Source organism: Anarhichas minor, unplaced genomic scaffold (assembly GCF_050575085.1).
Source record: "Anarhichas minor isolate MPS153535 unplaced genomic scaffold, ASM5057508v1 ptg000011l, whole genome shotgun sequence".
NCBI classification, from domain to species: domain Eukaryota; kingdom Metazoa; phylum Chordata; class Actinopteri; order Perciformes; family Anarhichadidae; genus Anarhichas; species Anarhichas minor.
In genome coordinates this window covers 1000407-1012236 of record NW_027466457.1, presented here as the reverse complement: position 1 = coordinate 1012236, position 11830 = coordinate 1000407, and the positions used below count along the sequence as shown (strand labels likewise).

The 11830-nt window shown below is 43.4% G+C and overlaps 1 protein-coding gene across 1 annotated transcript in view; it reads left to right on the top strand.

Annotated features, from left to right (window-relative positions):
* Positions 1 to 11265: 11265 nt before the first annotated feature.
* The window catches only part of LOC142947313 (MOB kinase activator 2-like), a 53442-nt gene continuing 52877 nt past the window's right edge, over positions 11266 to 11830 (top strand). Inside the window, exon 1 of the mRNA XM_076088807.1 lies at positions 11266 to 11827. Within this exon, the coding sequence (XP_075944922.1) occupies positions 11811 to 11827 (17 nt within the window). The 5' untranslated portion in view covers positions 11266 to 11810. The remainder of the gene's footprint in view (positions 11828 to 11830) is intronic.

Here is an 11830-nt window from a genome sequence, read left to right as displayed (position 1 = left end):
CCTCCCTATATTTTTAAGAAATGTTATTAGAATTATTTATGACATGTAACAAAGATGATGCAGGCTGTCCCATTTGCTAAAATTCTTGTTATCGAAATATTATTATTATTATTATTATTATTATTGTTATTATTGTTGTGTAAATAGCAACTCATCTGAGAACACTGATGAATATAGATGAGTTTTTAAAAGAAAATCCTGATACCTTAGGCTGCTTGACGCAAAAATACCTCAGGTTCTATTGAAAGGCTTTTCCTTCCCCTGTACATGTTTTGTGAAAATGAGACAAAAATACAGACATGAAAAAGTACAAACTCTTCTCTGCTTCTTCTTCATCTTGTGTGCTTGCATGGGAGCTGATCGGGGCAGGGAAGGGAATCCCACTGAACAGACGAACAACACATTACGACATCCCATACGGGTCTTGGAGCCTTCCTATTGATTTAGTGTTTAACCAGCTCCACTCTGACCACAAAACACAGCTTCATTGATTTTTTTTTTTTTTTTTTTCATGCAGTGACGCATGCTTCTAAATGCTGATGGGATGTTGAATTATTTAATATAGAGGATGTGTTCAAAATAACTTCATAGAGAGGCACGTCAGCCGTGTTATGAAGTTTAGACCAAATTATTGCTGATAAATATAGGGTGATAAGATTGGAAGAGTTCAGCACAAATGTTAACATTAAAAGTATTGATACCAGTGTCAAAATATTCTTATACATATTAACATTGTAGTAAAAGTACATAAGTATCATCAAGCTAAATGTACTTGAATATGCGGCTAAAAAACTGGAACAGCTAGCCTAACGTTAGCTCTGCCGTGTCCATCCAAAAGTAACACAAATATTCCTACTAACACCTCTGAAGCTCAGTGACACATTATATGTTGTATGTTTATTCTGTACAAAAGCCAAAGTGTAAAAAATGAAAAGTTGGAATTTTACGTGGGGGCTTTAACAGAGCCACTTCCTTGTTTCCTTTCTTTAAGCTAAGCTAACCTGCTGCTAGCTATAGCTTCATATTTACCAAACAGATATAACGCTAAGTCTCGGAAGCATATTTCTCCAAAAGAACAATATTTCCCTCTAAAAGGTATAGTGGAGTACTCTGTACTCAACCATAAAACAAAATGACTCAAGTAAAGTACCTCAAATATATGCGTATGATTCCTTTTTTTTTTACCTCAGTTACAAGGTTATTTAAAGTGTTCATCCAGAAGTGAATTTTAGCTGTTATAAGGATTACTAGCTTACTACTAGCTAACAGAGGAAATATGCAGGTACACCGCAGGTTGGCGACTGGTGTGTGCCTCCGTCAGTGATACAGTCCCACAGAGAGACCCAGAGGCACACCTTCACATTTGTAAGAATAAATATGCAGGGTGTTAGGAAGTCGTGCGTTCCAAAAGCTGGTTTCATGGCTTCGAGCCACACAGACGGAAACAACCAAACGGAGGTGTTCGAAAAAGTTCAAAGCGAGGTGATGAGCGCTGCGTTTGGAGTGTAGTGACCCTAGTCGACCACTGTGGAGTGCCACACCTGAAAACTGTGTGTGTGTGTGTGTGTGTGTGTGTGTGTGTGTGTGTGTGTGTGTGTGTGTGTGTGTGTGTGTGTGTGTGTGTGTGTGTGTGTGTGTGTGTGTGTGTGTGTGTGTGTGTGTGTGTGTGTGTGTGTGTGTGTGTGTGTGTGTGTGTGTGTGTGTGTGTGTGTGTGTGTGTGTGTGTGTGTGTGTGTGAGAGAGAGAGGCCACACCTCTAAGCAACATCACGCTGCTGTTCCCTGTCTTCTCTCAGATTGACTCAACGTCTGGTATTATCCCTCTGCTTCCTCTTCTCACGTCAAACACACTCACACACGTCTGGTTCGCAAGTCTTCACCCCCCCCCCCCCCCCCCCCCCCCCCCCCCCCCAGCTCCACCTCTTCCTTATTCCTTATTCTGTCTGCGGGCACAGGAGTGGGAGGTCGGCTGGTGAGGGTGCAGTGTTTGCCAATGATGTGATGTGTACAGTGCTTACCTCCAGGGGATGAGAGAATGAGGTGAGGTAGTGGTGTGTGTCTGTGTGTGTGTGTGCGTGTGTGTGTCTGTCTGTCTGTATGTGTGTGTGTGTGTGCCCCCAGAGGACACAGAGTACACCAATGTTGCAAAAAACAGCGTCCAAATCCAGCGGGATGCCAATTAATCGAGTCCCCTCAATGGGGGCTTGACTACAAAGGCAGTTTTGGTTTCATGATGTCATGGTGGAATTTCACCTCCTGCAATCAAACCACATCTCTACAACGCATCCCTCCCAAAGCCAAAACTATTTGGTTTACTCGAGCCAGAACAACAGGCATGCTGTTGTGGGACGAACAAGTAAGGTAAGGAGAGGCGGCGAAGAAGATGGAGCAAATCCTTTCAACACTGATACACAGACACACACACACACACTCTGTACGGATTCAAAACCAGATGGGCCTTGCCCTTTTTCAGTGAGCACAATGCTGTCTTAATGAGCATTTTAGTGAATCCAACATGAAACAAGCAGAGGTAATGGCACTACCAGCATCTCCAGCTGAGTCCCTCGGCTCTTCGTTGTGTGTCTGTGTCTTTATTTTATTGCCATTATGGGAATTCCCCATCACAAGACCAGCGCGTAATGGAATACATAATAAATCCCACCTTCTCTCTTTCTATCTCTCTAACATGAGCAGTCTGCCCGGTATGTTGGTGTCAGTATTTATCACCTGGATCATAATGGAGAACCCTTTCACAATTATGCTGTGTGTGTGTGTGTGTGTGTGTGTGTGTGTGTGTGTGTGTGTGTGTGTGTGTGTGTGTGTGTGTGTGTGTGTGTGTGTGTGTGTGTGTGTGTTTTTCAAGGTGCCCTGAGCTTGTATTAAATAGATCTGCATCTCGGGTAACTTGCCCGTCGACACTCTCCCCTCTGCTGTGCTGAATCTGCACTTATGCGGGTTTCTTGTTGCCAATGTACTGTAAACTCCTTCAGTGGCCTGAAATAGATTTCTGAGTTTTCATTCATATCTTACTTACCTGTTTACTTCACATGTTGGTTGTGCACTAAATACATGAGAGTGTTAAAACCAGACAGTCAGCACGAACAAATGCAAATTCTGTGTGTGTGTGTGTGTGTGTGTGTGTGTGTGTCTGTGGATAGATATATGGGATGCATGCATGTCTACGTGTGCATTTATTGACAACATATATTTGCATTTCAATTTTTCATGCAGGCATACAAGATGTTGACAAGTGTAAATGCATTTGTGTGTATATGAATGTGTGATGCAGATCGGTGACAAAGGAAAACCCAACCAGTGAAGTGTCCTATTTTCATTATTGATGAACGTGCCGATAATTTACTCAACCAATCATATGTTCTGTGAAAAGTCAGAAAATATATTTATTTAGTTTTTTTTTTCCTTTAAAATAATTGTATGTGCATGTTTGTACGAATTTATTGTTTGCTGCTTGTCCATACTGTTTGTGTGTATGGATGTGGCATGCATGTATAACTGTACTAGCATGTGTGTGTGTGTGTTTCTACATGGAAAATGTGTGTGTGTGTGCGCGCGTGTGTATGCATTTGTGTGTTTGTAAATGAATGTCCATGTTTTGCGCCAGTGAGGCTCATGTAAATTTAACTGAAAGAGTGACGCATTTGAGTGTGCAAGGAGTGTCTGAGCGTGTACCCTCCATCTCACATGGGCTGATGGGTACAAGACGTATCCATGCTGAGGGGCTTCCTGGCGCCTGGTCCCAGGCCTTCTATATGGAAACAGTTAGGAACTGTTACGTCAGCAGGCGACGGCACTCTCTCTCTCCCTCTGCTTTTCCACTCGCACGCATGTGCGCACACATCCAAAGTGTGCTCACACGCATGCACATATTTTCACAGAACATGCCCACTTTCTCTTCCGTCTCTTTCTTCTCTTCACGCTGCTCCTTTTTCGTACACTTTCATCTCAAACACACACTCATTACACACGATCACTGCTCGAAAATTGCGTCAGCACAGCATTCCACACTTTTCCACGCATCACCAAGGATGACTGACTCCAAACAGCATTTTTTGCCCTTTTTTTTCCATGGAAAACTCTTGTCCTTATATAACCCTGTATTTTGGCAGCGTACTTGTCCTACTATTCCTCTCTGTCTGTCTCCCTCTCTCTAACCTCTCTCTCATCCCTGTCCATCTCTCACGCAAGCGAGCAAAAACTTGAGCTCTGTGGGCTGGGAGGCCATGCAGCCTGTGGTGGTTCCTCTCTCCTCTGTGCCAGGCCATCAAGAGCCTTGGTACGAACATATGTGTCCAATATTCTCTTCCTGCTTCTGCCCTCGTGCAGTCATGAGGACAATTCATGAGTCCGTCTTCATTTCGACGTGACTTCCAACTCGCCGCAGGGAAATGAGCTGAATAAATGAAGGCAGGCAGATCATTAGTGCATTTTCTGCAGCAGCAGGCATGTGTGTGTGTGTGTGTGTGTGCGTGTGTGTGTGCGTGTGTGTGTGCGTGTGTGCGAGGCCTGTGGTGAGGAGGAAACCCCGGCTGGCTCTGAGGCTCAGCAGGCCTCAGGTAATCCAATTTACTGCAGTTAGTGCTGTCATGGCCACCTGCTTATTACACACTGCAGCGTTACGGCAAGATGAGAGGGGGTGTCTAGACTGGCAAATCACTGGAAAACAAAAGAAAGGCTGCAAGAAACGCATTGTGCTGTTTGGACCCTTGATATGAACAACAACAAAAGTGCTCACAGAAATGGGTTATAGTCATAATCAGGGATCCGTCTGGTTGATTCGACGTCCACTATATTTTGTATCTATGGAGGTGATGGAGTATAAAGGGGCTTGATTTGTGCAACGACACCAGAAAGTAGACAGACAGCCATTGTGATTACTCAGGCAGCGGTTGTGTAACTGACTGCTGCCACCTACTGCTGGCTCCCAGTCAAACTCAGCAGCTTCCTGTCCCCTGACAGGACGGTAAGAGGCGATCGATACTTTTGTTCTATCAGTCAAGCCAGCAGCAGAATGAATGTGCATCAGTCTGTCAGTCCTCGGGTTTCGCTTAGCTTCTGTTTTCAGCAACGAAAGAAAGTGAATGGACAAAGATTCAAAAAACAGACAGCCTCTAAACTTCCTATCTGTGTTCTATATGTAGCAGTGAGGCAATCCCTCTCCACTGTCAATGAGTGAGTGCGCGTGTGTGTGTGTGTGTATGTATGTTCAAAGTGCTGACTAAAGCAGCTGGTGGTGCTGACATCTGTCTCTGTCTTTCTAATGGTGGAACAAACTGCAACTCTCTCCCAACATCAGCCCCATCAGCACTCTCTGCCCAGGTCCGAACCCCATCAATGCATCGACACACACACACACACACACACACACACACACACACTGCTTCTGCTATTGTAGTCGGGCAACACACAGCATATCCCATATCTCAGTGTCTGCACTTCCAAAACCACATCACGGACAAACACCGAAGTAGACGGTGCTTCAGGTGGATGTGGCACAGCTGACCCAAGGTCAGACACTGTCTCATCTCTCTGAGGGGCCAGTACGAAAACTACTGTAACAGCCCCTTTATTCAGTGTTTAAAGGTGTAATATATGGGATTCAGAGCATTAATATAGCTGCAAACAAGTATTCTCTTTGTAAAGATATAGTGGAGTAATGTCTACCCTCGCAGAGAATGAAGTCACTCTCCCTCTGTGAGTGGTTTTTATTTTTTAGCTTCTCTTTGCTTTGTTGACATAGACGGGCCAGCAGATAATTGCATATCTCTTAAAACACTTCACACGTTTGTGATTGTCCTCTTTCAAACTTATAAATTAGAAATCTATATTTAAAAATGGGTTTGTGTATTCACTTTATAAAATGTTGATTGAGAGGATTAGGCAAATTTAAAGTTTATTTGATGTTAGTTTATTTTCTGTCAATTGGAATATCTCATGAATCTTTAGAAATTGTAGACAGAAAATACCTTAAACCAGACCTATTTGTAAAAAAAGACCTAATCTGTTTCCACTGTAAACACCCGTCCATAATCAGGTCTGGTATTTGAGGAGGACTGGTTTAACAAGCACGAAGACATGCTGACCTGTATGTCTCTGAGAGAAGACTGAATCCCGCACACGTACACTGCTGACACACAGTGTGTGTGTCTGCCTCTGTTATCATTTCTCCTCTCTCTGCCCATGACCTCAGAGCCACATGCAAGCTATTTCTGTTGAGTTGCTTCTGGCAAAAAATGACTTCATGTCTGATTTGCTTGAAACAAAGAGGGGGGGGAGGTGGGGTGTATCACTCTGTGCATGGGAAATGCACTGCAATAAAACAGGACGCTTTGACTGACTACTGTAGTTGGTTTAGGGTTTGATGCACTGGAGGCAAGACTGTGCATGCATCTTTTCTCCTATATTTCACCTTTTTTGTCTACCAATTCTTCTGGTTTCACTTCTCTCCATTTCCCAAATAGGTTCTTCTCAGTTTCAAATCCATCCTCTTCTTTCCTCAATCTCTCGCCTCCTTTCTAGGAATGGGAGCGCTGGAGCCAGGTAGGCCTGCAGACATGAGTAATGTGGCTGAGACTGACTCATACAACAAGACATCAGCCGTCAGCGTGGAGCCAGCAGTGACACAAGCACAAGAACAAGCACACACACACACACACACACACACACACACACACATTACACTCTCAGTCGACACAGACTTGGCGGTGCCGACGATACGAAACCCAGTCATGCGAGTGGCCATTATCATCACCTTATATTATGTGATCATCGTTGAGAAGCTGAAAAATGAATCCATCAGTGATGAGATCAGACTGCTAACAGTAAACATGTCTGAGACACAGACACACACCAATCTGCCTGCGTTCATGGAGCCACTTAGGTTAATGCCCTTCTGTGTTACTGCTGAAAAAACATAATCTCACGCTTTTTTTTTTTCATAATACTGGTAGGATTTTGGAATCAAACACAATCAGATCATAGTTTTAGCTTGTGTGTTTTACAACTACTAGTTGCTGTGTAATTTATGCAAACACACAAACATGCGCACACACTCCTCATTGCATCTATTAAACATTTATTATTCATGCAAGAGTAATGTGAGGTGTCTCCGTTTTAATGCCTCCTAATGGCTTTTTGAGTTACCGCTGCCAGCTATGGATAAATCATATCAGTCATTCCTCACTCACCCTGATCTATAGGCATGTGGTGTGTGGGGTGTGTGTGTGTGTGTGTGTGTGTGTGTGTGTGTGTGTGGTGTGTTTGGTTTTCACAAAATGTTTCGGATTCTATAAAAGGTCAGGATTTTTCTTACGTTGACAACACAAGAAATGTGTAGTGTGTGTGTGGATGAGGAGTGTGTGTGTTACAGGGTGCATCAAGCTGCAAACACCGAAGCTCAAGTGTAGAAATAGTGTGTATGTACAGATAACCTTTGTACTGCTCTATAGACTTTTGTCACAAAAAACATTGACATGTGTGAAGCATAAAGCTGGGAGAGCAGGTAAAGGTGGAAAAAATGATTTTACTCACCCAAAGTATTTACAAGAATTAAGAAGAGTAAAAAAAAAAGTGACAAATTTGAATAAATATATAAACTAAACATAACTGCTCTGGAGCTTAAGCACAAACTAACTAAATATAACTTAGTGCAACGTAGTGCAACGTAGTGCAACGTAGTGCGTGCTCTTCTGAACAAGAGACACTGCGCCCCTCATCTCCTGACTGCATGATGATATATACTATTTTGGTCAGTCCATAGTTGATTGCAGGGGAGAGAAGACAAGTCAAATCACCGTTGATGCGAGTCTCTGCTGTGAAAAATACCTTTTTTCATTTTGGTATGTCATTGCAGGAAGAGCACAGGTGTAATTAATAACAGATGATTACTCCTTATTACAATTAATTTAGGTGTTCAGTTCAAAGGGGCTGTTACCCAATTAAGCCACTAAAATTGTCTACACCTGTACTTTAAAAAATGCCTGTTATAGTATTTAATGGAAGGCTGTTGGATTGCATTACATAGTTGTTTTTGTTGAATAGGTTAGGTAAGGTACAGGACGAGCTGACGTAGATCTCTCTCATGCACTGCACCAACTGTGCTGATGTGGAATGGGAACATATCGACCCCTGGATGGCTCAGTATTGACGGGTGGATGGATTTCAGGAAGTGACATTGGCAAACTCAGACGAGCACCTGACCAGAGCCCAGCTCGTTTTCCCACAGAGCACATCTCTGGAGCCAGCCGGCCCGATGAAAACATCCTTGTGAGAGGTAAACACAGTTCGCCTGACTGGTCTTAGGTCATTGCAGACTGAGCATAGGTCAGTGTAGTCACACTGCTATGCTGTCATGAATTTGGTAATGGAAGTGTCATAGATTGTGGGTGTCAAAAAGAGTTAATGTAGAGGAGACTGTCACTGCTAACAGCAATATAGGCCGTAACAATGGCTCTGCTCTACCCACAGTAAGCCATAACGGTGACAGTGAGTCAGCATGCACAATGCCATGACCCTGAAACTGAAGCATGATAAACGGGATTCAACCATCATTCATTTACTTATTTACACCTGTGCTTTTCCTTCTGTGATCTGTAAAAATGTCTTCTGTGAAAAATGGCTACAAGAGAGAACACAGCTTTTAATTTGCTTTGGTAAATGGTTATAAAGGTACGACAAGCTGATGCACCTATACGATAAAAAAAGATTTCTGTGTCCACCGCATAATCCCAGAGTATTTAATACTTAGGCCTATTTATAAATAGTTTTCATAAGAATGTTTATAGGACGTTGTCTCTTACTGCATGTAGTTCTGATAAAAACGATCCACAGGGAGCTCTGTTGATATTTAACAATGATTACAAAATAACACTACTAATTTGATATTTTTAATAACTGTTCTTTATGTTGTGCACAGGTCTGGCGTAAACAAACGTCCCACACTGCCCCCGTGTGTCTTTTGCAGGCATTACATCAGGTTTGAGGATTCCACCAGCTTCCTGTCAATCTTCGCTGTAGCCCCGCCTCTCGCTGACGTGATTGGACGCAGCTGGAGTGTCAACGAGCCAATCATGTGGCTCTGCCTCCTGTTAACAGGGCTCTCTCTGAATGCCCTCTATGTCACCTGCGTGCTCCTGTTATTTATAGAAGGCCGAGGATGCTGAGAGGAGAAATGGAGGAGAGGGCGAGACAGAAAAAGAAGGAAAAAAGGATTGTTAGGACTATAATGACAATCAAATGTCTCGCTCTAATGGTCTGTGGGAGAGGGAGGCACACGGGAAGAGAGGAGACCAGTCACTTTTGCAGGCTAAAGTACATATTGATCCCATCTATGCAAACTGCATCTGTCTAATTGATGGTTTTCCTAAAGGGGAAAATGGAGCTAAAGAGAACAGGAATGGAATACAGTAAAAAGCTATATAGAATAAATAGTTAAGGCAGGGGTACATGATGAATTATATATACTCCTGTACCAAAATAGAACTCATTAATTGAAAAAAAATGGCAAATGATAAAGACCATCGTCACTAAATCACATTCTTTTATTCTCTAAGTTAGACACTATCGTGTAAAAACAAAACGATAAAAAACATGCGTCTCTTACAAAATTGAGAGTGAATTACATTCATTATTGATTAATCTGTACATCATGTTTGCGACTCATCGCTTAGTAATAAATAAGTTGTCAGAAAATAGTGGAAATGGGCCTTCACAATTACTCAGGCCTTAATGCGTCTTCAAATGTCTTGTTTTGCTCAAGTACGAACTTTAACATTTTCAATCTAATTATATAAAATTGAGAAAAGCCGCAAACCCTCACTTTTCATAAGCTATAACCAGCTCTGTTTAGCTTGTTTGTTTGTTGGTAAATTACTTAAAAGATTAATCAATTATCAAAGTAGTTGGGAATTAAGTTTCTCTTGATCAATTAATCAGCGCTTTCAGCAGCACATTGCTCTGAATACAGAATAAAACGGCATATAAACCAGAGGGGAGGCAGTTGGCTCTTTGGACTATTGCAATTTTAATCTACACTAACTGATGAAATGCCATCTTGCCTGACTAAATGAAGAGTTGACATAGACTCAGTAAACATAAGCCTTTAATGTAGGACAGGACATAAATATAAGTCCCCTCTGGGAGTCGGTGTCTGAGAACAAGGAGAGCGGTATAGCCGGTAGTATATAACAATTTAGCCAGTGATACTTACCTGCTCTGCCTGCACAGGTTCACAGTGAGAGGTCAGTGCACATGAATGCAGCCTTGTTGAGATTTATGGCCCCCAATGACATTTCTCTGGGTTTTGTTTGGAGAGTTCATCTATTCTATATGTTATAGTGATGAAAACTACAGGAGGCTCACTAAAGGACCGACTAACTGGGGCTATGGTGCAAAACTGAGCCTCAACCTACAGCACCTCCCTCTGTGCACTGTCATCTCAGATTCCCATCCAGTACAGTGGTACACAGCAGAATGTACATGGCAGCTTCATTATATGCCCATAGAGCCTGAGACCACCAGTATCCCCAAAGTGGAGTACCTGGCCGCAAGCTTTCGGTGTGTCATTGAGTTTCTGGTAATGAGTGGACGGATTACAACTTTATTTAGAGATGTGCATCATGTGAACATAATACAAACTATACTATATGCTTGCATTCCCTGATTGGTCAAGCCTTGGTCAATTAAAAGCTTAATTTCTACGACCATAAAGAATTAGTTATACTGGAAGTCCTGTCCTGTTATATAGTCTTTAATCCCATGGTGCACCTCCACATATCAGCTATAACCAGATGGAAAAGGATAATAGTAGGTTTTCATTAAAAAAGGGGGTTCCCGACCCCCTGGAATAAAGCAATGTCGAATTGTGACCCCTCACCACAGGTTGGTTTTGTGAGCAGTGATTTGTCCCTCTCGGATTTGTCTCATTTTACTTTTTTTGATTTTTTAAAATCATCTGGGGAACCTTTATATCTTTTGCGGTTTCTGACCCAGAGGTTGGGCAACACTGCCCTAGAATAAGATGGCAACTCATGTGTTATAACAATTAAACTCAATGTCGACAGCAGACGTGATCGCCATGCATTTAAAGTGATAAAGTCTCAATTAGTAGACCTAGATGTCTACAATTGCTCGGACAGTCAAAGCAAACGGACACTACCTTTATATCTAACTCGCTCACTACGTATCCTATTGCATCCATGTTCATACAGCACTGCGTGACACGCATTTTACGCACGGGAGAGACGGAGTGGGTCGGCTCTGTGTTTACTTCCGGACTCCGATTTAGACTCCGCTCAGAAAGCAGCAGCTCCAGTGGAGGTCCGGGCTGTCAGCTATAGCACGGTAGCCATACAAGGCTTCATGACAGAGGTTACCGATTTGACCAGCGGCATCCCCAACAGCCAAGCTCTCGGCGCCACTGCACACCGGACACCCGCGACTCCAGGCAGACCCCGAACCGCTGTCCTGCTCTCCTCCGCTTCCTGCTCAAAGTCACTCAGTGCGGCGCTCCCGCTACCAGCTAACCGACTGATCTGACTGTGTCACTGCCGCTCAAATGATCCGAGCCAGCTGAGGATCAAAACAAGGACAATCGCTCAAAGTTGAAGCGGCGTTTGCGTTTGACCGACCAGGATCCAGCAGCCGGGAGAGAGACACGAGCCCCGGGGAGGGCGACGGGACTCGCGGGCCAGGGCAGCGAGGGTGGTGGCTGGATAAACTAGGGGGTCGCCTCCAGCTCCTGGTGGATTCATCCCCTGCTAGCTAACGTTAGCTAAGCTAGCCACAAACAGCGCCATGGATTGGTTAATGGGGTG